Source organism: Semicossyphus pulcher, unplaced genomic scaffold (assembly GCF_022749685.1).
Source record: "Semicossyphus pulcher isolate SPU_LCO1_2020_fin unplaced genomic scaffold, fSemPul1.0.p SCAF_9, whole genome shotgun sequence".
Lineage (NCBI taxonomy): Eukaryota > Metazoa > Chordata > Actinopteri > Labriformes > Labridae > Semicossyphus > Semicossyphus pulcher.
Genome location: NW_027211770.1, coordinates 2,080,226 through 2,106,273, shown reverse-complemented (window position 1 = coordinate 2,106,273; position 26,048 = coordinate 2,080,226). Strand labels below are relative to the sequence as shown.

Here is a 26,048-nt window from a genome sequence, read left to right as displayed (position 1 = left end):
GCGGACAATTATGTGTACCGGAAAGAGACCCTTCCTTGTGACAGTGACATCACTAATCCTTCAGTTAATGCCTCTGACGTCTCTGCTGCTGGGGACTCCACACACACCCGTGTCACTCACATGATTTCAGGTGATTAAACACAACCAACCCCAAATAACCATCAGTTTAGCCTGCAAACACCAGCAAGCTACTTATGCTGTGTTGCTGTAGCTTAGGTTGCTACATTTCTCTGGGGGCTAATTTCAGTGTAATGAAGTTTATTTTATTGTAGAGTAGATTTGCTTACTACATGTCATAGGTAGTTTGTCCAACACTACTTACAACTGAGGTAAACTTGCTTTTAACTACGCATCTGTGTCTACATAATGGCTGCCCCACGTGCGAGTCTGTTTGGAGCGTCAGCTGTGCACGTCCTCAAAAATTAATGATGCTTGGTCGCAAAGTGCAGTATGCACATGAACAGTAGGGGCAGTGTAGATGCAGAGGGGTTGTGACAGGATCAACACAGCAGCGGGGACAACAATGGCAGAAAGTTCTGAAGACAAGCTGATAGAAGTCCACAATTATCCACATCTGTACGATGCGTTGTTTTCACTGCACCGACACAAACATACCTATCAAAACAGCTGGAGACAGATAAGTTCCATTATACAAGTTGACATGGAAACCTGCAAAAGGAAATGTAACCAAAGTCTGTGACTGTTATGTCCGTGCATGGAGGAACATGTCGGAGAAACAGAGTGGGGGCGGTGCTGACAGTGTGTTCTGTCCACCGTTCATCAGTCGCCAGCGCTAGCTAAGGAGCTAATGAGCTAAGTCAGTCACCAGCTACTTAGAATTCATAATTAACATAACAGTAACCTCCCTGAGTTTCTCCATGTCTGTTGTTTACATCCCACAAATCCGGTAGTTGCATACGGCCTGAGCTCTCTGGTGTGCCTTCTAGAGGTATCCTCCAGTAATACGTGTGGTGCATAGACAAGTATGTAAGCAATTACATTCATGACACATTCTGACAATGTTATGTAGGCTACAGTAAATGACTCATCTCCAGAGCTGCTGGTCTGTGGCTGACACTGCAGATAATAACAGTATCTGTATAATAACAGTATAAAGATGCACTGTAACAGGGAAGCCTGGAAACTGTAAATTTAGCATTTCATGCTAAATTTGGAAGTTCACTTGATCTATTAAGGATGTGTTCTGAAGTTTGTGTAAATCATAATCTTATCAGTCTATATTTTTCACTGAAAACACACACACACACACACACACGCAGAGCCCTGAGGGTAAGGGTTGTGGTTCCTTCCTCCCATTGAGGACGCATGCAGCAGGAAGTTCTTGTTATTGTTTACTGGACCACTGCCACGGCGTATTCCTCTACAAATGCCTCACATTGTTCTTCCCCAGCATTACATTCTTATGACGTGCCTGCCATAGTGTTTGTGGATGCGGTTTATTGCTTGAGAGTTACACTTGTGGATTGTCGTGTTTGTGTGTGTGTGTGTGTGTGTGTGTGTGTGTGTGTGTGTGTGTGTGTGTGTGTGTGTGAGTGTGTTTGTGCATCCAAACATGTGTTACCATCTCACCACGAGGGAGTGAACATTGTGCTCACATAGCAGCAGATGCTAACTTGGCTTGTTGGTTTTGATGGACAGTGGAAGCCTGTCAGAGAGATATGAGACAGGGAGCTGTGTGCTGTGCAGCCTCTGTGTTGGGAGATCAGGGCTGAAACACACTCAGAATGTTGTCAGTGGAATTCAATTTTGCTGTTGAATAAAAATCTTCAACTATTAAATCCTTTTGTAAATTTAGTGCTACACCAAACTCCTTTATTAGCCTACACGAGGCCCATGTTTTAGATGCATGTTAATTAGAGTTTTGTGTTAGCGTTGGCTCTCAGTCACCCATAAAATATTTCCTAACAATTCCTTTCTTCATCTTTTTTTATCTGAATCATTCAACCCAAAGGATTGTAGTCAGCTAGTGAGCTAAGAATAGTAGCAGCTCAGCTCACAGCCCCAGAAGCATTACAGAAGAGTGGGAAACACTGATTTTAAACATGAAGGGCCCTGTTTACATGGCGGAAGGCACATAGTAAGTGATTTAGGTGTCCGACCCACTTCTGCTAGTTACACGGCGCAAACCAAGGCGCAAAGAGGTTGGCCTAAGTCCCTGGATTATTCATAGGTGTGTTTTCGGCATAACATGAATCAAACCAATCAGAGTGTCAGCTGTCATTCCCTTTAAGAGCCAGGTGCGTCATTCTATATAAATATAAACCAGACTCAGACCGGCATATTTAACTTCTTTCTTTCCACTGTGCCCCTGTACACGCAGAACACACGCAGGTCACTGTACGATACATGATGCATGGATTGATGTTAAAGCCACTGAAGCGATCCCACTGCCCGACAGAAACGAAAATGAAGAGAGGCGTACATTTATGCACGAGGCACAGCAGCTTAACTTTCATTGACGATTTAAATCTCCAGACATGTCGTCAGGATCGGACACGATCTTATGTTTATTAAGTCCTGTGTGCTGACCATCAAAGAAAGGTCGGCTGACTAAGGGTTGCTGCTGGATCAAACGGCTGTATTCTCCATTGCATGCGCTATGGACACTGGACAGTGTATAAATATCTGTGGGCGATTGTCGGTGCCAAAGGTAGTTATGTTTGAGGATTGTAATAAATTTACCTCTTAATTGCGTGTGCGTTAATTGGTGTGTTTCTGTGTGTATTAGAGACAGCATGCATCAGAATGAAAGCGTGAGATGGAAAGCTTGGTGTGGCAGTTTTTGGCCCGTGCGTGGCTCGAGCAGGAATCTCCCTGAGGTGAAGCAGCTGTGTGTGGAGGCAGCGGTGAGCTTGTCTATGTCTTCCTGCACTTCTCACCAGATCGGTAACAAACCGAAAGCAGTGTCATGATTTAAGGATTTGAGGGAAACAAAAGCTTGCCGTCACAGTTCTCTGTCCCAAAAACAACAATATTTCACTGTATCTGCAAACACACTGCTTTTCCCTTTGAGTAGAAGCGCTGCTGTGCGTCCCAGCGTGAGGGACAAACAGAGAACTGTGTTGTGAACTCGCCAATGTTTGCCCATAATGTGTCCTTTAAATGGCAGAGGCAGACTGTGCCATAGATGTTAGACTTTAGACCAGGCTTTTGTTGGTCCTCAAGATAGCAACACGCCACCCGTTTGCCTGACCACACCTCATATCAAAACTATCATGCCCACTGGCGCTAATGTGGGCACAAGATTACTTGATATTTACACAATGTGGCCACTGGGCGTGAAAATGACTAATGCGGCAGGTGGAAAATAGCAATGACATTTGCGTTGCATGCTGAGACGCTTTGCGCTGGGTGTTGCACTGGGTGTACCATAGGGCCCTAACCCTCTTTAGTCAGTGTTTTACTGGTTTAATTAACTGGTCCATTTGTTTGGAGAGGATTGAGACCTATGCAGGTAATTAAGTTTGTGCCAGTTCAGCTCCCAGATCCTCCTGTCCTGCTGTGTCCTGTGAAGAAGAACTTCAAAGAGTCACTGTTTGTTCTGGAGATCAGGAAAATTCAGCTCCCAAAAACATGTGAATGATGAACACTGAGTAATTAGTTACCAAATTCTCAATGTTCCAGTCGCAATTAAAATCAGATTAAGGTGAGAAATGTATATGACAGGCGATCATTTCCATCTCTTTCCGACTCTGAGAGGCCTGAACTTCTGTGACACTGCATTTGTTTCACATTAAGATCCTGTAATGATGATTTGGAGCAGGCTAACGCCGCCTCTCAGCCAGTGTCCGATACACATGTGTTTGGGAGCTTGTGAAGTAGTTTCAGTGGGAGAGGCAGGCATTGATAGTAAATACTGACTTGTCATAGTAACATGCTATTTGTTTTAGTGCTGCATTTACAGCTGTGCTCTTGTGAAAGTCAGTTTTACATGCTGGGAGGCACGCTATGTGTGGAATGATATGAAGGTGGAACTAATTCTTTCCTGACATGGATTCCTCGACTCGTACTGTCTGTGTTTTTGCACAGATGTCACCTGATCATCTCCAAGTCAATTCATGGCTTATTTTGGCGTCTCTCATGATGATTGAAATCTTCCTGATGATATGAATGGGGCGCTTTTTGTCGTTAAAGAAGAAGAACAGGAGATAAAAATAATGAAAAGGAAAAATTAACAGGAATAACTTCTTGGTGCAGCCTGCAAAGAGGAAGAGGAGAAGACGACGGATGTGGAGCTATAAATGAAAGAGTGGCTCTGTGCAGGGTCCAAGATCTGATTTTTTTTATATTCTTATTTTTTACAGTTCCTCCTTAACTGTGGAATCTTGGCTTGCCGTCAGTGAGTACATCAGTCAGACTGCTTTATAGAGAAGTGACTCAAGCAGACCAATTCTGAGATGCATTAAAAGGAGAGAAAGAAGAAGGACATTGTGGTGCCAGGACAGAGTACACAGGATGGGATGAGGAAGTAGAGTGGGACAGAAACAGAGCGACAGAGAGGTGTTGGGGGGGGGGGGGGGGGGGGGGGGGGGGCTTGGAGAGATATGGAGAGATATGAGCCATGTTTTGAAGCAGTCTGGGTTGTAAGGCTGTGCTGTTACCATAACAAGTAAATAGTGAGTGTAATACTCACTTTTAGTCAGTGGCACCAGCCTCCCTGTGGTTGGATTCCTCCGCACTCCATCATAATATGATACCAGCCTGGATAAAGGCAGGTTATTTATATACCTTTAGGAGGGTCAAAACTGCACAGGGAAAGATGGTAAACAACTTTTTTTAACACGGGGTTCACCTAGTGAAATACAACACATACACTTTGGCTGCAGTTACACCACAAACATTTAATGATTAATGATCATTAATGAAAAATATCTCAGGAACATCTCAGGTGTTTCTTCAAACGTCCTCTTGGACGACAGGACACAATGATTAAAATGTGTCTGTCAAAGGTCAAGGTCTCTGTGACCTCATGTCTGTCCCATTCTTGTGAACATGATGTCTCAACCTGGAGAGAATTTTGTTACACATAGTTTATTTTATTTGTTATTAGTCAGTGAGAACAAGCCTTCCATGATTGATAAGTGAAAAATCTCTGCCCACTCTTCCAAGCGCGTACCTGTTCGTTCTGCTGACGTAAAGAAGGCTTTACTGACATTACATGCTCTGCAGAGAAACACAGTGAGAGAGACAGTGATTGAAAAAGCATGCTCTTATAAATGGTTGTGGTGCATTGTTTTGTTTTCAGGATAATGTATTCTTTCAAATATTCTAAAACACAAATATAAACGTGGTCCAGGCCACAGTTACACGATCATTCTGTGGGAAACACTGATGTACACAAATGTAAACTGCAAATTGACTGGTTGGCAGAGGCACACATTCACAAGGCGGAAATTCTAGGGCTTAATAATGTTGCATTGTTCTTCAAAACATATGCAACTATGTCTATTATCAAATAAAGACCCGAACAGGTGAAACTGCTTCACTTTTTTAGCTGTCAGTATTTGTTCCTCCAGAGCCGAGGGAATTATCTTCCCTCTGATAAACACACAAATAATTCAGTTTTGATAAAAGAAATTGATCACTCAGTTCATATTTAAAGATATAATCTTGAAGTTCTCAGTCTTGTTCTATTTGGCGGCACCTAGTGGCCATAAAAAAGAATTGCTGACGCACATGTCCCAGATAACCAGACGTCCACGGTTGGCTCCGGTTGTAACTCTTGATTTTCCTGGCTGACGGTCGCTTTCCTTTTCAGACTGTTTGCTTCATCTGAGCGTCAAGTTTGTTTCTTTTTCTTTGGATTTTCACTTCTTTGTGAAGTTGTATCTGTAGTCATCCATCTTTTCTTTGTTTGTTCAGCCATAGTAGATTACTGTTTACTCGCAACACTTGCAGAGACCGGAAAAGCAGCCGCTTAGCTCCGCCTACCCTCCATGGCTGCTGGCTGATGGAAAACGTGTCAGTGAGGCTTGTGATTTTTTCTGTTAAAGTCGCACCAGACACCCAGTCTGTAATACTGCACATGCAAAGGCTTTCGTCAGTGGGCCATAGGCTCAATCACCGTTGTGTTGCCTCATTCGGCTATAGATAGTTACTTAACAGACATTTATTTAAAGGAAAACTTCAAGATTATTACTTTAAGTTCAAACTTAAGTCAAATGATTCTAAACACTCTGGAGCTGAGGGGAACTGAAGACTCAGGTTATTTACTGTATGTCTGTCGACGCGAGCATCAACTCATTAACTGTTCTTAACATGACAAATAAGCTGAGTGCAGCTTTAAATGCTGATTTTTAAATTGAAATCCATCAGATCTTTACCAAGATAAATTATTTTACTCTCCTAAGAGTGTTTGTACGTAAAGCCCCTTTTGACTATTTGGTTTAATGCCTTCCATGACTGACTTCATGAGGAATCAAAGTGCCTCCAGGTCAGTCATAGAGTAACTGTAGCTGTGTCTTATCAGCACATTTCTACACATCGTCATAAAACGATCATGTGCTAGACATGACATCATCCTTCACCTGTTAGCGGTTATAGTTCATATCACTGCTGCAGTTGGTTGACGGCATGGACTGAGTTGCAAAGTATATTTTAGAGATGTAAGGAGAGTAGTCTAAACAGACAATACGATTTCTGTCACTAAGTCAGTAAAATACTGTATCAGAAAGTCACTTTAAGTAAAGACGTTTAAAGCCTCATTAGACGTGTTCACTGGCACAGAAGACACACTGGCACACTGGAGGCCTGTTGGAAGTGTGCCTCAACCGCTTCAGTGTTTATAATGGCTTCCAAGTATTCAACCATCACCTGTTTGAAGCATGAAATCATGTCTGGCTCTGTCATTTTCCGAGGAAGAAAGTTCCTCTTTAATATCCAGCTCACAACTTTATTATTCACCAAACACTGTGAGGATCCAAGTAATTAGCAACTAGTTAGAGCACTAAGAGTGTGAGTCAGAGATGGCAATGTTAAATCCCAGCATTCACATCCTAAAACACACGCACACACACACAGATGACGTGTGTAATTGCACACCGGAGGCGAGGATCCCTCTATTAGTTCGAATGATGTGTCAAACCTCATTGAACACTGCATGAGAACACTCTGGCATCCTGATTGGAAAAGGCAACATGAGTGCTATTACCAGTTTTCCTTGGCAGTCTGATTGGTTGTGTTTCTGCCCGACACACACACAGTTACACGCTCTAATCATGGCAGAAAGACAGCAAGGAAATCAACCTAAAACCTCAAAAACCTACAAGCGATCCTAAAACCCTTAAAGTACACACACATGTACAGACACGTGGAATTTGAGAAGTTTTGTCTGAGTGTGTGAGAGTATTATTCACAACCCAATTTACTCCCAGACTTTGAAGAATCTCTTCGTGCGTGTTGAGTATTTTTGATTTATTGCATCCGTGGCTTTGCCCAAAGCAAGATTTACTGCTTTACAATCACACATACACACACACACACAGCCTCACAACCACAAAATAGAGATATTAACACACCGTGAATATTTCTACCTTGCATGATCACTAAGCACCCAAGTATATGACGGATTCAAACGCAATAATCTGTTTAAAAAGAGAGTTTAAAGCAGTTCTGTAGCTGTATAATTATATGAAAGTTGCTTTGGGCTGTTTAAAATAGCAACAACACTTAGAGCACACATTATATAAAGGTTAGATCAAGTATTGGCATGACAAAGGTAGTCTTAAACGTTTGTTTCACGTGGTAGTTAAGTCTTTGCTGCTTCATGGTGGCATTGCAACTTAAGCCTGTTACCATGTTGTTGCATCAACATCTGTAAATATCTATCCAGCCTCAAAGGGCTTTTTTTTGCCAGTGTGCTGCTCTGCCACTTATGAAGCCCCAAATCTGACAAAGTGCAGTAAAAGATTACAGAATTCATGTTGACTGCATAAATAGTGAGCTTAAGTGAAACATACTAGTGGTGTTTTCTTTACACACTGATCACTAGCCATTTCAGTCGGCTACTTACGGATTGTTGGTGTACTAAAGATAGCAATTAATAAAAAGATATATAAAGGCATAGCCCGATCTAATGCATTTAAGTGGTGGGGTTGTGAGATTATTGATTGAGGTTATTGTTGATGAGATTTAGGCTTTCAAACGAAGCAAACGCAGAACGAACGAAACATACGGGGAAAAAAACGTGATATCAAACTAGAGCAAACAACCATATAGCAAGTAATGTTTGTGTTGTAAGCTAGTTTATTGGTTAGCATTTGTCACTAGAGTTGCTGCTGCAAAGCTGGCATGCAGATGGGATGACACGACTTCCAGAAGCCAGCCACAAGCTCCAGATAGTGATACTCACTAAACTTCTGCTACTTAAGCCAACTTCACATCAACAGATAATCTTGACAAACGAAAAAGAGTAGTTTGATTAAAATCACATACCCCACTTTAATTGGTGAGCTAATGCTAACATGGTTAGCATTTGAATGCTAATTACAAATTCACAGACGGTGCTTATATCATCTACGTTTCATCTACAGTGGCAAGAGATCTGTAAAATAAAATGTCCTTGTGTGTGGCTTCTTTTGCATTATGGACCAGAACACAAATAAGTATCTGACTTTACCATAATAGCACGCTTGTTGCTGTGTGCTGTTGTGGTCTCCTTGTTTAAAAGTTAGCTAGCTAATTGTATTAGCATTAGCTTGCTGGTTAAAAGGCTGTCACATCTTTTACAAGAGATTATTCCAAAACACTACAGTAGTATGGATTTCAGTGTATGGGGGATTAACATTTTCAAAGGTGAGCTGTAGCCAAGCCAAGAAAAGGCTTTCAGGTAAGTGAGCTATCCAGACATTGTTACACAAACGAGCACACTCCGGACCACTACACTTATTCTGACATGCCTGTGTCAGGTGCCTGAAAAGATAGGAAACAAAACAGTTGGAAACAATGAAGATTTAGAGAAAGATAGTTTTCAGATAAAAGATGGGCAGGCTGCCAAAAATAACAAATAACTCATTTTATCAACTGAAATGAAAAAAAGGATTATTTGTGTTTTAACCTTCCCTTTTAATTATTTATTATGTTTGTTGATGTATTATAGTTTTAGCATGTCTGATAGCCTCTGATTCCTCTCAGGGCTTCATAGCATTCACTCATAGACACTTCTTGTGTGGAAAATCTGAATGCAAACTAGATTCAGGGTGGCGCGACTTCTTCAATGGTCAGTCCTTGGCCTGAGCTCCTCCAGCCAGCCAATGTGGCAGCTTCGTTCGAAGGATAATGTTCCCTTGAGAGACCTGGTGAGACACTCTTTGAAAAGGCGGCCAGCCAGAGCAGACCATGCAGGGACGGGCCAAGCCGGGGCAGACAGGCTCTCGACTGTTTTCTCCCCGACGCTGGAGCTCTGAGGGTTGGCTGCCGTTCTGTCCGGGCTGGCAGTCAGAGTTAGAGGAGGTAGTTAATGCTATAGCTCAGGAAGCCATAAAGGCGGCTCACACTGTTGGCAGTGTCCACTGTAGGCCTTTTGACTGACTAAGCTCCCGACTGAGATCACAAAATACAGATACTCATATGTCATATTTTCTAAGCTCATTGTTACAATGAAAAGAATATGATTTATAGCACTCCATGGAGAGAGGAACAGCATGTTATTTTCATAGAACAGACATCGAGAATGACTTCCCCGTGGTGGGCGTGCTTGTGTTGGACTGACTGTGTGAGTAGTGGGAGGAAATTGCAGTTTGCTGCTCCTGTACGCAGCACCCAAAACACACAAATTAAGCTGTGTGTCCTTCATAGACCTAACTTTACAGCACTACCTTCCAATTTTAGTAAACTTTCTGTGAGAATGTTTGGCTATTTGTGATTAAAAAGAGGAGGGATGTATCCATTACAATTTTTATGGGTGCTGGATAAACATAACAGAAGTGATTTCAGACACAGTTTGGATTCCAAATTTGTACTGTATAGGAGTTTTCATTGTTGTTCATTGTTCGGGGATTACGAGGGGTTCCCAGGCCAGGTGGGATATATGATCCCTCCAGCGGGCTCTGGGTCTGCCCCGGGGTCTCCTCCCAGTTGGACGTGCCCGGGAAAACCTTCTAAGGGAGGCGCCCAGGAGGCATCCTAACCAGATGCCCGAACAACCTCAACTGGCTCCTTTCGTTGCGAAGGAGACGCAGCTCCACTCCAAGCTCCCCCAGGATCTCCGAGCTCCTTACCCTATCTCTAAGGGCCCAGACACCCTCCGAAGGAAACTCATTTCGGCCGCTTGTATCCACGATCTCATTCTTTCAGTCAGTTATTGGCTGACGTCTTCATTTAAACAACCAGAGTTTGTTGTCTGTGCTGTAAAAAAATACATCAGTTGTTCTGCTCTTGTACAGAAATCTGTAATGTCAGCTGTTGAAGTGAAGTGGAAATATCAAGAATGAAGTCAAACTTTGAGTTTAAGTTTCCGGTTGCAGGACAAATCTGAGGAGGAAGATTTTTTTTTAACTTTATTCTCAACATGCTGCTGAATTGAAGTAATACTGCTGTGATAATGACACAAACTTGCTGTTACATGAAATGACTCCACGAGTCACCATGTGAATCAGGATGGAGTGATTAAATCTTGGCTGTATTGTGCTGCACATATAGCAGGTTGATCAACTGCCATGTTTTATAGGGACATCGTTGTGTTAGACGGTTTATGTTTACCCTAATACTAACCCAAGTAAAGCACTGAAAGTGATGAAACATTTAGATCCTTCTCTAAGCTACAGATTCAGCTCTCCTGCAGCTCCTTCACAGTGATCACTAGTCATTAATGGAAGGGTTTCACATGGCCACTTAAGAAGCTTAGTTTCAACTTACAGTTTCTGACTGCTACTTTTTTTTGTAAAGCTTTTAATGTCATTATGGCTGTTATAAAAACAACTACATCAGCTGACCTAAGCAACAAAACCCCCACACTTGCTGCAGGACAAAAATGGCATGACAGTTATGACTCATATTTTTAGCTTTTACAACAACAAGCACAACCTATATTATACACCTTTTCATAGCACTTTTATGATTCACTTCAAAGTCAGTTTTAATGTCACAGGGAACCCACAAGCTGTTAAGCCTGTAGATGGGGAATTCTATAACCTGCTTGTAGCTAAATAGAATTCCAGCATGCTATAAATGCTGCTGGGTTTACCCCCCACTACGTCACTGCTTATGCAAGTGTTATGGGCTGATCTAGTTAAGTCTAAACCTTTTATGTGTTGTGTGTCACTTGCTGTATGAGCTTCTCCACTTTTTTATTCATCTCATCCTTTACCTTCTTTTCCAGTGGTGGATCCAACTCCAGACGATCCATTGGTGTCAGTGATCCTGGTGAGCCTGCTGCCCCTGGTGGTGATGGGGATGGTTGTTGTGGGGATGTTCTACTGGTACCGAGCGTATCGGAAACGCGTACTCAACCAACAATGGGAGAGCAGCATTAAGAAGCGCAAGCCAAAAGCCGGTGGTTTGGACTGCAGCGACGCCTGTGCCATCATGATGGATGATGACGGGTCAGACAGCAGCTCGACACACGCCAACAATCTGAACCACAACACTGAGCCGCTGCCTATAGAGCTGGATCTGCTGGTAAACAGGAGTAATGTTTTTGAGTTGTTTTGTGGAGCTACTCTCCTCTAAGACACTTTAATTTAGGTTCTTATTTTTGATTCTGTCCCAGGTTGGAAAGGGTCGCTTTGCCCAGGTTTACAAGGCTAAGCTGAAGCAGACCACCTCAGATCAGTTTGAAACTGTGGCTGTGAAGATCTTCCCCTACGAGGAATACGCCTCCTGGAAGAATGAGAAGGACATCTTCTCCAATACAGACCTCCGACATGAGAACATCCTGCACTTCCTGACAGCAGAGGAGAGGAAGGTGGAGAAACAGTACTGGCTCATTACTGCCTTCCACTCCAGAGGAAACCTACAAGTGAGACACACTTTCCATTTATAGGGTTAGGGTTAAAGTCAACAGCTATTCCCCGTTTTCCCAATGCTCCCATTCCCATTATTCCTCTGCCCTCCAGGAGCACCTGACGCGTAATGTGATCAGCTGGGAGGAGCTGCAGGTGCTGGGCAGCTCTTTGGCCTGCGGCGTTGCCCACCTCCACAGTGACCGCCTCCTCTGTGGACGCCCGAAGGTAGGACGGTGTGATTATGTCCCTGTGACAGCATGAAAACTGTATACCATAGCTAAAAATATAATAATCATTATCATTGCCAAATCAGATAGAGATGAAGACAAAAATCCCATTTTAAAAGTATTTATTGAATGTCATAATGTCACTGCCAGTGACACTCAAGTATTGCTTTTGACCCCTCTACTTCTATTTTGCCTAAAGGTGGCCATAGTCCACCGAGACCTGAAGAGCTCTAACATCCTGGTGAAGAACGACCTGACGTGCTGCCTGTGTGACTTTGGGCTGGGACTCAGTCTGGACAGCAGCCTGTCGGTGGATGACCTCGCCAACAGTGGACAGGTGATAACAACAAGTGCCTTTTGTAATTAATTTCATTCTTTATTTTGTGACTTCAGAGCAATGACTGTATATATAGATGGACAACACGTCTCCATCTGCTCCAATTGTACGAAATTGATGCCAAAATAGCCCCTGCGATAGGCGCTGCCATCTTGCGATGGTGACGTCATATGGAGCCAGAGGCTGCGCAGTAGAGATCGGCGAGTGAAGCAGCCGTAGCCACATCCGCTAACCCAAACACACACTGAACTTACCAAAAAAACAGCAAGGATCCCGCACAGCGGTGTGTTTAACAGCAGAACAGCTTCACTGTGTTGGTCTGAGGTTAACGTTCACAGGTATGAAAACTTCAATGACTGTAGTGATTGTTTTAGTTACGTTTCCTCTCGCGGATCGTCCTCCGCTCTGCTCCCCGGAACTGACTGGCTGCAGGAGCAGAATTTGTCAACAGAGCTGTCAGTCATCATTTTGACAGCATCAAATAACTCATTAAAAATAAACTTTTCAGAAAAATGAACACTTGTGTAAATCACCGTAATAATAACTAGCTACAATGACAGAAACCATGTTTGACAAAAATGTATTGGGCGTGTATTTTGATTTTATAGTTTGACCCATGTCCCATCTGTTAACATGGAGGAGGCGGGCTTTATGACCTATACTGCAGCCAGTCAGCAGGGGGTGCTCGAAATGTTTTGGCTTCACTTTTAGGGAGCTGTCATGTCATCCATCTTTTTATACAGTCTATGGTTCAGAGTCTTGCTTTATTTTTATCTGAAGTATTATTCAGAGACTTAGTTGAAAGAGAACTCCTGCCGTTTTGTATTCGAGTAAGAGGTGACTTACTCGAACTTCTATCTACAGTCCTCTAGATTGAAATGTAAGCAAGGGTGCAGTCATCACAAAATGACCAGCTGTGGAGGAAGTACTCAGAGGTCAAAGGTCAAAAGCATGTTTGCAACAGGTCATGAGTTAAAAAAGTTAAAGAAAAATATGGTTGCATGTGAACATATTATGACACAGACTTACTTTTAAAATTAGGCTGCGAGCTCTGGTGGTCGTGGTTATTATGAGAACAAAGAGAGATAAAGTCCTTTTGGGGTTATAGTCGGGGTGATGGAAGGGTGAAACAAGCACAACACTTTGGGAGAGGGAAGCCAAAAGTCCATGTGGACTTCTTTTAAGTTATATGTGAAACGTTAATCACATAACGTCAAAGATGTAACGTCACTTGTAACTTTAACCGTGTGGGGGTGTATCAAAGGGTAGAAAAAAATTAACAATGTGGTTGTTTCAATTGAAGGACTTGTTTTGTTTGTTATTATCATGTTTTTTTTAATGTAAAATCATAAGTTAGTACAAGTTGTCATCTAAAAGTAGTGCAGTAAGTAGACCTAAAATGAGGAGGAGTACAAGTATTAGGTAGCACAGAATGGATGTAAGAACGTATTCAATACACGAAAGAAGGTACTTTATATGACTACAGTACCACTGTCCTGGGAGATCTCCCTGTCAGTTACAGTGGTTACAAACTTAAGTACTACTGTCAGGTGTTCAAAATATTGCTATAATGCTACTATGGGGGTTTGTAGAAAAACTGTGCTGTTATGGTAACTGTCTGTGTTTGCTATCATTAAAACAGCTTTGGTTTGGTTTTTGGTGAGATATGAGCCGGCAGTGTTTGTTATGTCTTCCTCCATCTAAGTCCCTCTGTGTGTTCATGTGTTTTGATTGGATACACCTAATTTGCTGACAGAAGAAACCTGACAGAGACAGACGGGCGATCAGGGGATGGAGGGAGGGGTGAAGGCTTTGTTGTGACATGCCAACCTCCTCAAAGCAGCTTTCAGCTCATTTTATATCCCGCTCTGTTAGTCAGTGTGACTCTGTCACTCTGTTTTGTTTATGATTAATGATTCACTGGCGAGAAATGCAGCAGAGACAAGTGACAGGGTATTGACTAACCTGTTTAACAGACACCTGTGACCCCTCTGCCCACTCAAGCCGCCTTTGATTCATGCAAATACACACCACATATACCTGCAAATATAGAAAACAAACTGGCATGAAGCTTGAACATTACTACTTGCCTTACAGTCTTTTTTAGCAGAATGTGCACTGTTACCTCTGTGGCATTGTTTTATGCATGCATGTGTTAAAATCATGATCCATGGTAGTTATGTTGTGCTCCATTTGCAATAAAAGCTGGAAATTCCAAGCTGCTAGGATGTGATAATAACCTCTGTGTTTGTTCATGCGGTCCAGCTCAAAACAAAAAAGTTTAGTTTAGTTTAGAAACAAGTGCAGCAATAAAGTTTACTTCCTTGAAAGAAAAAAAACAGCAGATATTATGTCAGCAATATTTTCCATCATTAGCATGTAAGCTTGTTTGACTTGTGTTTAACCACAAAGTTATGTAATGTTGAAAACCAAACTTAAGAGGGTGATTAAAGCGGTGGTGAAAGTGATGCTGTGTAGCATTTATAGTGTTTTAGTTTCCAACTTTCCTTATTCTGACATTAGGCATCATTAGCATTAGCATCAGGCACTGTTATGCTAATTAATTCTAATTGAAACGGCTTTACTCATTACAAGCTTCTGAGCTGTTCTCTGCCACACTGTATCATCAGCTGTTTCCTGCTTGTACAGCACCATGTATATCAGCAGCATCTGATCACTTAAGACTTGACTTGAGAAAAGTAAGAAAGCCTTGGAGCTGAACTTCACTTGAACACCGATAAGTCATGACTCCACTTGGACTTGGATCCCACAATATTTTCAGGTCTCACAGCCTTGTTTTGCATGAAACAAAAGCAAACAGGATGTTCGGCCAACACAATACAACTTCCTAATTTCCATTGAGATTGTTGATCTTGACTTTGGACCTGTTGGCCTTCCCTTTAGACTAATTGAATGTTCTTAAGTAGTGACTTGATTTGTTATTATGGTGTTGTCTTTGGACTTGAATAGGGATCCTTTGGTGTGGAGTTAGCATCTCACCAGCAGTCACCAGTTTTGCCCTAATTTTTCATGAAGGCCCCACGTGGGTTAGCCCAGATGGGCTAATGTAGGGCCTTGATGAGCTCCATACTGGGCCTTTATTGGTATTTAGCCCACTAAGGACACTTCCAGTACTCATGTTCGCTGTTTGATTTGTAGCCTCATCAAAATGTGAAGAGACATGTCACTTATAGAAGTCCTGTATCTCATTCAGTGTCATATCTAATGACTTATAATGCCAGGTGAGTCTGGTTTATTGTCACTGAACCCAACAATTGATTGATTATGTGTTAACCACTCCTGGTGTTTCTTTACTGCAGGTCGGTACGGCACGTTACATGGCTCCGGAGGTGCTGGAGGCCCGACTGAATCTGGAGAACATGGAGTCCTTCAAACAGACCGACATTTACTCCATGGCTCTTGTGCTTTGGGAGATGACATCAAGATGTGAAGCTGTTGGAGGTAGGTATACATTCACAGACCAATTAAACACATTCAGTAATGTTCAGGTAGTGCTCCATGTAATGCTGTGGGAAGTATGATGCCTAGAAACACACAGGTACACACTCATTCACAGAACTAAAGAAAGTGTTGATAACTGAGATGACTAAACAGTGACAACACATCATGTGTTTGGGGTTATCACAACAAGCTCAGCAGATGATTGGCTGACAGTGATGTCATCATGTTGGAGTTCATTAATCCACTTAACTGCTCAAACTCCACTTCTGTTGCTTTTACAAGTTTTGATGATGAACTCTTTTAACTCCAATATTCCCCTCAGCATTTTTTTTACAAAACCACCAAAGTCACTAAACATATATTTCCTAAAGAATATTTTTTGGGCCTTTTATGCCTTTATTTGTAGATAGGACAGACAGTGTTGGAAGAGAACAGGGGATGGCACGTGGCGGGGGGCTGAGGGTGGGAGTTGAGCCCTGGGCCTCCGCTTTGAGGACTGTGACCTCTGTACATGGGCCGCCAATTTAAAGGCTGAGTTAAACCAACGAAAAGATTTTTTTCATTGTGATAAAAATAATAATTTGCTACCATTTTTGCCTTTATCCCTTCACGCAAGAGACAGCCCTTGACATATGTTTTCGGGTTGTCTCTCTGTCCATGTGCATGTCTGTCCATCCATCCTATTCTTGTAGACCAAATATCTCAGGAATACCAGGAGAGAATATCTTAAAATTTGGCATGAAAGTCACAAAATAATTCATACTCTTAGTATGACACAATGTCAGACAAATATCTAACAGGATAAAATAATGAATGATGACATTTTTATCCAGAAGGTCAAATGTCAGCTTCACTCTGGCATCATAATGTCCCAGAAAACCTGAGACCTTAAATCATGTCCCATGATTGTAAATGTCTTTCTCAGGAACGTCCAGGGGGTAATATCTTTACATTTTGATAAAACTTTAGTGGTCACATCAAAGGTCACTGTGAACTCAGGTCTGTCCTACTCATGTGAACAGAATGTATCAGCAACATCTAGAGGTATTTTCATTGCATTATATTTATTGAACCTGCAATTATAAACTTAACTGAGTTCTTGTCAAAAGTTAAAATGGAAAAGCATTATAGAAAATCACCTTATTTGTCTTTTCCTTTTTTCCTGTGCTCTGTGCATCAACTTTAATTATACTTAAGGATCAGATTCAAAGTGATCAATCAATAATCTGAACTTCTCTTCTATTCAGTTTGGCTACAAACACAACGTTTATTTGGATTAGGATTTGATAAACTTGATGATGAAGGTTTTTTACTCTGCCGTAGGAATCTATTTGACATTTTACTGCATAAAGCTGAAAGTCTATTGCTCAGAATTGTGAAATGAAAAGGAACAACTTTAAAAGTCTGAGTAACTACCACAATCCAATCTAGACAGACATTGTTGACCCAATCGGCTCTGTATCTATTAGAAACACGTAATGTGGATTGCACCAGTTATGCAGCTTCACTAAGTCAATATCAGTCAAAGAATATCTGCATTTAAAGAGAATTTTTCCATACATTTACAAGGAGCACTTTGATCCAATTCTTCTCTATATAAATGCTTATTTTACATTCTCTTGCAAATTGCAGTCTCGTCCACATACACCTACTGTCTACAAACAGTGTGGACCTATTTTACTCCTATGTCTGTGACCCACATAGTGGACAGGAGGTTCAGGCTCTTGCTTTTGTAACGTAGTGACGGGGGGTTTGTATGTCAACAGTGAGTCTGATGGTCGTGTCTGTCAGACGGCACCTCGACCTCAGCTCCAGGTCTGCAGCCGGAATCTGAGGAATGTCTGATATGTGAGGGAGACAATCTCAACTCTGCTGTTGCCCTTCTTTGGGCAGGAAATCAGAGAGAGAGAGCAACATTGGACACTGTACCTGTTTCAGCTGGCTGTGCATATGTGAACGTGTGTCTCTGGTTATGGTTTAAATGTCATCAAAAGAATAGGAAGATTAAAAAAACTTTGCACCTAAACGGCCGTAAAGTTTGCATCAAAAGGTAAATTGTTATCAGTGGTCGAGCCTTTTCTCTGTGCCAGCACTCCTCCATCAATTTAAGTCTTGCTGCTTCTCACACACACACGTTTTTATTTCTATTGTAAGGTTGCTCACCATCAAAATAAAATCTTTGAATCAATTTTAACGTTTGCACACACCTACAGGTTTGTCCCTAAACTGAAGGAATCTCCTCATTCACTCAGGAACACCCGTCATAGATTTAATCATTTATTGCCAAATTTAAATACAGTCATGTTTGGCGCTGATGGCTCGGCTCTTAAGATGCTCCTGGGTTAGCAGAGAAGCATGGGGAAGGGGAGGGCAATGCAAACCCCCCCCCCCACATTTGTGTCCTGAGCCTTCACACGCTGTGACTGAGATGAACCGGAGGTGAGGGAGGAGACAGTCGTTAGGAGAGGAGCAGATATGACGCAGACCTGTGTGTGTTTTGATGCTCATACCTGAATCAATAACGTTTCGATCCGTCCGTATTTCTGCGCACAGTTAAAGTATAAACTTTGTCTCCACAGGCTGTCATATGTCAATATGCTGTGTAGTTCATATATTTCACTGATAAACACAGAGCTTTAGAGGGGCATTAGGCTTCTTGATCAAAGTTTCATGTGATGTGAAGCCAGGGTTGCCAGGTCCGCGGTTTTTCCAGCTGAATTGGGCGACTTTTGAAGTGTCTTTAGAGGCGCGAGGACCTGTGTGGTTGCACACTTCACACAGCCCATTCGACGGTTCTGACTCCGCGAATGTTTGGAATGTCACAGACACCTGCTGGGTTTCGCGGACCGGGGGTTGGGAACCCCTGTCCTAAGCGACGTACATCTGAGAGATAATACAACACAAGCAAGGAACAAGACAGGCTTCAGACTAGAAAGGAGGAGGCTGGGGTGGTGGAGACAAAGCGTTGGCAGCAGCAGCAGCAGCAGCGGTGTGTGCAGCAATCTTGGAGCAGGGATGAGTGAGAAGGAAGTTGCATTTAAAGGGGCCGCCTTGAGATTGGTGTGTTACCGATAAGACTCAAGTCGTCATAAGACTCAGAGGCCAATCTGAGAGGATATCTTCTCAACTTTTGTTCGAAATATAAGTTTGCTTAGAAGTTTGTTTCACAGGCAGGACACCTGCAAGTAACTACAGTGTGACTGCCAACATTTTTGAATTTTCATCATCACCATAGGACTTGTTTCAGTTTTTACTGAATGGTTTGTGAGTGTTTTGATTATCATTATTTCTATCTTCAACTTTTCGAGACCCTGCATGTTTGATTCCAGGTCGTCAAATACCAACTCTTTGTCCCAGCGTCTCATACAAACTTTATTTTCTGTTTTCTTTTTGGTTAAGTTAGGAAAAGTGGAGGAAACACATCATGATGTGGGTTAAATTAATAACTTATTTTTGACATCCTGTTTCAGACAGGACTCCAGCCTCCTGTAAGTCTCCTGTGTTACCTGCCCCATCCATCACCCCTGACCACCGTCCCAAGCCTTTTCAGTCATTCTGCTATGTCACCTGACATCACACACATTGGACAGCCAGAGCAGATGCTCTGTGCGCGTAATATTGCCGCAGATGGGTTTACACTGGAGCTCAGTAAATAAAATCATTTTGCATCTCATGCAGATACTAAGATACCTCGTGCATCTGTGTGAGACACAGAGAGGTGTGACAAAGCATCTGCATTTGATGACTTTGGTACTTAGGAATGGGTTGAAAAGTTGATCTTTACCCTCCAACAACACTCTGCACTCGACAAAGGGTGTGCACCTTCCAAAAATGTCCTCAGTTGTAGCATTGAAACTGAAATTGGCCCTAGAATAGATACTAGTACACACACATACATGCATGCACAAAGACAAACTCAGTTTCCTCCAACCTACTCTCTTGGGAGTAGAGCGGGAGTCTGCTCCAACTCCTTCCCTCCGCCTAGTTGTTTTTTTCTAGACAGTCTGAGACTTTTAGAACCAGACAGTCACATTCCAACATGTGTGTTAGTCTGTGTGTGCTTATTTCAGAGAGAGGTACATAGAAATAGAGGAAGAGAGACGGATGTCCAAGACAGACGCCCTCATCTAGCCCTGTGTCTCAGTGTGTGTGTGTGTGTGTGTGTGTGTGTGTGTCCTCTGTCTCCAGCCAAACAACAGGGTGCAGAACAGAATAGCACAGATAGAAATACTACTCTGTGCTGGCGTTGTTGTTGTGGTCAGTTATAGTACATTCTCAGTGTGTCTCTGAGCATTTTATTTACGTGTCCTGAATTAGCCTGGAGGGCGCGGCAGCTTCTGCCCGTTCTGTCTGAGGCTCGTGAAGCGAGACGGTTTCTGGCAACAGCTGGCAGCGGGGTGAGGGGGTTCAACCCTGTGGGGCAAAGGCTGAGGGACTGAAGACATTTCAGAAGTAAAGAATCATATGACATTTGGAGGAATATGGTCACTCACTTTCTTGACATGAAATATTTCCAGGAGCAGTTACTGCATGCACGCACAGAATTACAGCATGTAGGTCATCTTAAAAAGTTTTCAATGTCCATTTCTGTTCATACAAAGAGCCTGTGAGTGTCGATAAAAATATGTATCAACCTTTAGTCTATATGCTAAGCTAGGCTAACAGCTTTCTGGCGCTAGTATTGCACTTCATGCACAGACAGACTGACACAGACTGAACCACTGTGACATCACACGAACATCAACAGTTATTTATAGACGACAGGTGGAGAAAACCAACAAGTCCTTGGTAATAACTCTGAGAGATCTCTGCACTTATACAGATACACAGATAAACACGCTGGTCGGACCTGTGTTACATTTCTGCTTTGTTTTGGAGTTTTAGTTTTGTGTTGCTTTGTTACTAAAAAACAATCTTCAGCCCTTAAAGTGGTAATCTCGAAGATCTCAGTTTCATTCTCTTTGGCAGCACCTATGCCGATAAACGGTAATTGCGGGACTGTTTGCCGTCATCTGAGCGTCTAATTTGTTTCCTTTTTTTGGATTTTCACTTCTTTTTGAAGTTGTATCTGTAGTCATCCATCTTTTCTTTGTTTGTTCAGCCATAGTAGATTACCGTTTACTCGCAGACCAAAAAAGCAGCCACTTAGCTCCGCCTACCCTCTCTGGCAGACCAACCACTGCTGGCTGATGGAAACGCGTCACTAACTGGACGCCTCATTCAGCGATAGATAGTGACTTAACAGACATTTATTTACAAGAAAATCAAATACTTTAAGCATCTTCTAAAGTTAGTAACAGATCTGCTATAATACTTTAAAACACAAACACTGAGTATAAAATGACAGCGTCTCTGTCTCTGCTAATGTTAATTTAAAGACGGAGCGTTCTGTTGTATCGTGAGCCTAGCCAGCACCTCCCTTTTCAGACCCTAAATTCAAAACTTTTTTGCATGTTTGTTCATGAAAACGAATGTTTCTTCTCTTCTTACATTGGATGGCGTTGTTACAGGTTCACTCATACCCAACACGATCTGTTTTCTCATTGTTACTTGCCCCTGTTTGCTTATACATACCTAAAGTTATTAGAAATGAACATAGTGATTCATGTTATGTCTGATACCTTGGTCTTAACAAGCAAGCATTTGCATATTTGTCAATGCATTTAAATTTAAAACATATTACATATAGTTAATCGTCTATCCATTAACTGTAGATTAGAGGCGGGAAACAATCTGGAGAGGTCTCCAGTCATTCACAGGGCTGACAAAAAGAGACCTTTCACACTCAAATTCACTACTACTGGCAATTTAAAGTCACCAATTTACCTAATGAGCATGTCTTTGGACTGTGGGAGGAAGCCAGAGTAACCCGAGAAAACCCAAACAAGCCTGAGGACATTCAAACCTTATTAAACACCATCGGCACTGAGTCATCTTCAGTCCTTGACATGAATAGAAGTAGATTCACCTGTTTGCAGCACAGATGTTCCCTCCCTTACTCCGACTCTAAATGCCTTATTAAAAGGACACACTGAAGTTAAACTTGCACAGCGTTATGTACTAACCACAAACCTGCAGCTGTGAGCCAACGACTCTCTCTGGAAGTGGGTGGATGCTTCGTTTGGATAGAGAGAAGGTTTTATTTAGATTGAAGGGTGTGGTTAGTTAGAGTTCATGTAGGTTTATTTCTTCTTATGTAGTTTGTACTGCAGCCGTGTGGGATCAGTCTCATGTTATACGCCTGTGGAGAGACTGAGGTCTCTGAGACGCCGTGTTTCTTTCAAGATAGCAGATCCCAGACAGTGGAGGCAGCCACAGAGGTTTCTGCTAACCTCCAGGCCACAAAGGTTTCAGACAGATAATCTGAAAAGGAAACTGTCGTAAACCACTTTCCGCCCCTTGGATTGGATAGACCAGGGCTTTAACTACGGGCCCCAGACAGCGAGGGAAAGTGAGACTGAGGCTCTGGTTGCAGTCTCTTGTGAAATCTGTTCTCAAACCACAGATTAAATTCTTCTCATAGCTTCCAAATGTCCAGAGCTGCTGTATGGAGGCAGGCCGCACCTCTTGTATAGACTACTTCCCTGTATCCTGAATATCAGGCTATTGGAGCCAATTCAGCATCAGAGCGTGAAATGAAACCTTTTCCACTCAGCCATGTCTTATGTTTATGAGGTGCTCCACCTCTTTTTATTTCTGTTTTTCAACTTTCTCATTTTGGGTTTGCTTGATCTCCGCTGTTCAGTGTTTCAGCTGTAGCCAGTCCAGGAAAATGTGTGGTATTTATACCAGCCCCGCAGCAGGAGATCTAAACAGCAGAGAGAGCTGAGGACAATACCAGCCCTGGCTGGGATAAATAACCTCCAGGGGAATGGGCCGGGCTCGGCTGGGTCCTGTTTTAAAATACCAAAAATGAGGGAAGTTCCACATATCAAAAACAGGAAGTGTGGGCCTGTAGAGTCAGCTTCTCTGCACACAGTCCTGATCCCAGCCCTCCAACTTCCTGTCTGGGGGTTCCATTCCAACCTTCCCACTTCCTGTGTTGGAGGACGCAGCGGCAGAGACCACAGGGACCTTAAAACAGAATTACTGCAGCTTTTCCTCGATTTCATCACACTATCCTGCTAATGAAGCAACTGAGCCAGATTATGACAGCCTTTTTTAAAGTTTTTGATCTTCTCACATGCTCCTCATCAGCACTTTGCTTAGTTGTTATGAAAGAGTAGAATGGATGCTTATTTGTCCTTGAAAGGCTCAGCATAATGCACATTTAAACATTTGTCTGTTCACTGAACCCTGCTCTCCTCGGTAACTTCTGCTACACCTATCAAGCTTTAACTCGAGAGATTCAAACACGGAAGGCACTCTGTGCATCAAAAGGTGGGGCACTTTGCAGAACACAAAAATGCTCACTGGCCGTAGAAACAGCAGGGAAAAGACATTTCTCGACGCAAATAATGAACTCACCGTCTGATTGCGGCCTAAAGCTACATGTCCAAGGCCAACAGTCAACCCCCTTACCTGTTGACACCAATGATGATATAGATGGACTACAAGTATCCATCTGCTCTCACTGTATGGAATTGATGCCAAAATAGCCCCGTGATAGGCGCCGCCATCTTGCGATGGTGACATAATTTGGAGCCAGAGAGTGTGCAGTAGAGATCGACAGATGGAGTCATCGTAGCCACTTCCGCTAACCAAATACGCACTTAACAAATATGCACTTTAAACTTGTCAGAAAAATGAACACTTGGACGTAAATCAGGAAATGGAAAATGTATTTGTCGTGTATTTTGATTTTATAGTTTGACCCATGTCCTACCTGTTAACATGGAGGAGGCGGGCTATATGAGCTATACTGCAGCCAGTCAGCAGGGGGCGCTCCAAATGTTTTGGCTTCACTTTTAGGGAGCTGTCATGTTGTCCATCTTTTTATATAGTCTATGTTTGAGACATGGGAATAAAGCAACAGCATTGTTTTTATTTTGCAATGAAAATGAGGAAGAAGATCAGACAGTTAGCTGCTTTATTTACGTACTTTTCATCTAGGATTAGGACCACCTGGGGTCTTACCTAAGGTCATCCCAGGTAAATAGAATGGATGGTGTTCCTGAAGATGCTAATGATGCAGCTAAGGTTAGAGCAGAGGAACACATTTAATCCCGTTATTATTTGTTACTTTGAGTTTTTATCTATTTCCATCACAATTTCAAAAGTTTCATTTGCCAAATACTTTGATTAGCTCAGTAGGACTGGAACATTTGTTTAGTATTATGAAGACCTTCTGGTACTGCATTGATGATTCCCCTTCATGCCCAAAGCAAATCTCACGTGCTGCCAAATATATCAGACCTGAAAAGTGCACACGCTCAGTGTTGTAAAATACAGAAAGTACAAATTGTTAAATGTTAAAACAGGAGGGAAAAATTATGATTTAATTATTTGTTAAATATTTGCTTATCATTTTCTGGCTCTGATGGGTTCAGGAAGAATACTTTGCAGTACGAGTGTCTCATTTCACAGCAACTGCGAGATCCTGAGAGCTTTCTCTTTGGGGCTGAAGACAGAGTGCAGCTGTTGTGAGTTCAGTTTCATGAGGTCTGGACTCAATCCCAGAACTTTGTTTTTCATTTTTCATGGTTTCCATGTAAGCCCCTCTCTTCTTCTCTTCTACTTCATCAACATGAAATAATTTTTAAAAAGATGGATTATGATTGTGGAGTTTTGTACAGTCTGAGGACAGTCTGCTCGTAGACGGAAGTTGATTTGTTGTTTTTGGAAAGCATCACAGTTTAAATGGCAGAGGGAGCATTGTGCCTACCACAGAGACATAATAGAAGACATTTCATTTGTAACTGTCAGCATTATTGGTGCCAGTGTACAACACTGACAGCTCAGGTGGAACTAACAGCTCAGTGGTTTGGGGTTGAATGACCTCATAACAGGATGCTCGTACACTTTCTCACCACATTAACTCAACAGGCCACCTGTTTCACTTTGTCTTCCTCTTTTGTCACCTTAAAATTGTCCTAAAACATGCCATGATAAGTGTGCTTGTTTAGTGTTGTTGTTGAACTTGGCCAGCTGATCTACATCTTGTTATCATCACTTCCATGTCAAGAAGTGTTACAACTGACAGAAACGTGATGGTGCAGACAGCATGACATAAAGACTCATTTTTCTGCTTCTGTGGCTCATGTGATGATTTGCAGTCCATATCTGATGCATTGGTTGTGTTTGTGTTTGCAGAGGTGAAGGACTATGAGCCTGCGTACGGCTCTAAAGTGCGAGAGCACCCCTGTGTGGAGAGCATGAAGGACAACGTGCTGAGAGACAGAGGAAGACCTGAGATCCCCGACAGCTGGCTCAGGCATCAGGTCAGACATACACTGTGCTGCTACACCACACAGACACTAACTGTAGCATGCATATGCAATGTTATTGATCACTATCAAGGAACCCCCTTTTCATATGACATCAACATCATTCTAAATATTAAAGTACATTTTAACTGCTATCCTTTGCTCTCTTCTTTGGAGAAAATAGAAACTGAATACAGTCCTCTGCTAATGTGTGCAGAGATGGTCAGGCGTAATGTAATTCATCTTGTCATGTGATATGTGTTTGGAGGAGAGCTACGATGGTTGGAGATTAGTTCTGAAACACTGCTGGAATGCTCTGTTGATGCTTCATCTGCTGGCCTCACTGGCTGGCTCTCTCCAGGCTGCTGTCTTCTCGTCTTGCACCAGTAGTGTACTGACGATACTTGTGTCCTTGTCAAAAAATGCTACCCTAGTGCAATATAATGTCAATATCATAACCCAACCGCACCCCTAAACTTAACCCACCTCCTTACCTTAACCACAAAGTAGCACATCTAAACTCTGCCCAACTTCTGCCTTGTGGTGCAGTACTTTGGGGGGGTCGGCATCTTTTGGGGGAAGGCTGCCTGTGGTCACTGTAGCAGCTGCTTCTGTGGTCGGTCTCTACCCTTCTACTTTTACTATCTGAGTTCTCACCGCGTTCCTTTTAACCGCTCCAGCCTGCGCCTCTCTA

General features: G+C 42.5%; 1 protein-coding gene across 1 annotated transcript in view; it reads left to right on the top strand.

The window, feature by feature from the left end:
* LOC138584361 (TGF-beta receptor type-2-like) overlaps positions 1-26,048 on the top strand; it is a 40,415-nt gene that overhangs the window by 12,184 nt on the left and 2,183 nt on the right. The window contains exons 4-9 of the mRNA XM_069656570.1: positions 11,339-11,637; positions 11,729-11,977; positions 12,075-12,188; positions 12,390-12,527; positions 15,848-15,989; positions 25,242-25,369. Of these exons, the coding sequence (XP_069512671.1) occupies positions 11,339-11,637; positions 11,729-11,977; positions 12,075-12,188; positions 12,390-12,527; positions 15,848-15,989; positions 25,242-25,369 (1,070 nt within the window). The remainder of the gene's footprint in view (positions 1-11,338; positions 11,638-11,728; positions 11,978-12,074; positions 12,189-12,389; positions 12,528-15,847; positions 15,990-25,241; positions 25,370-26,048) is intronic.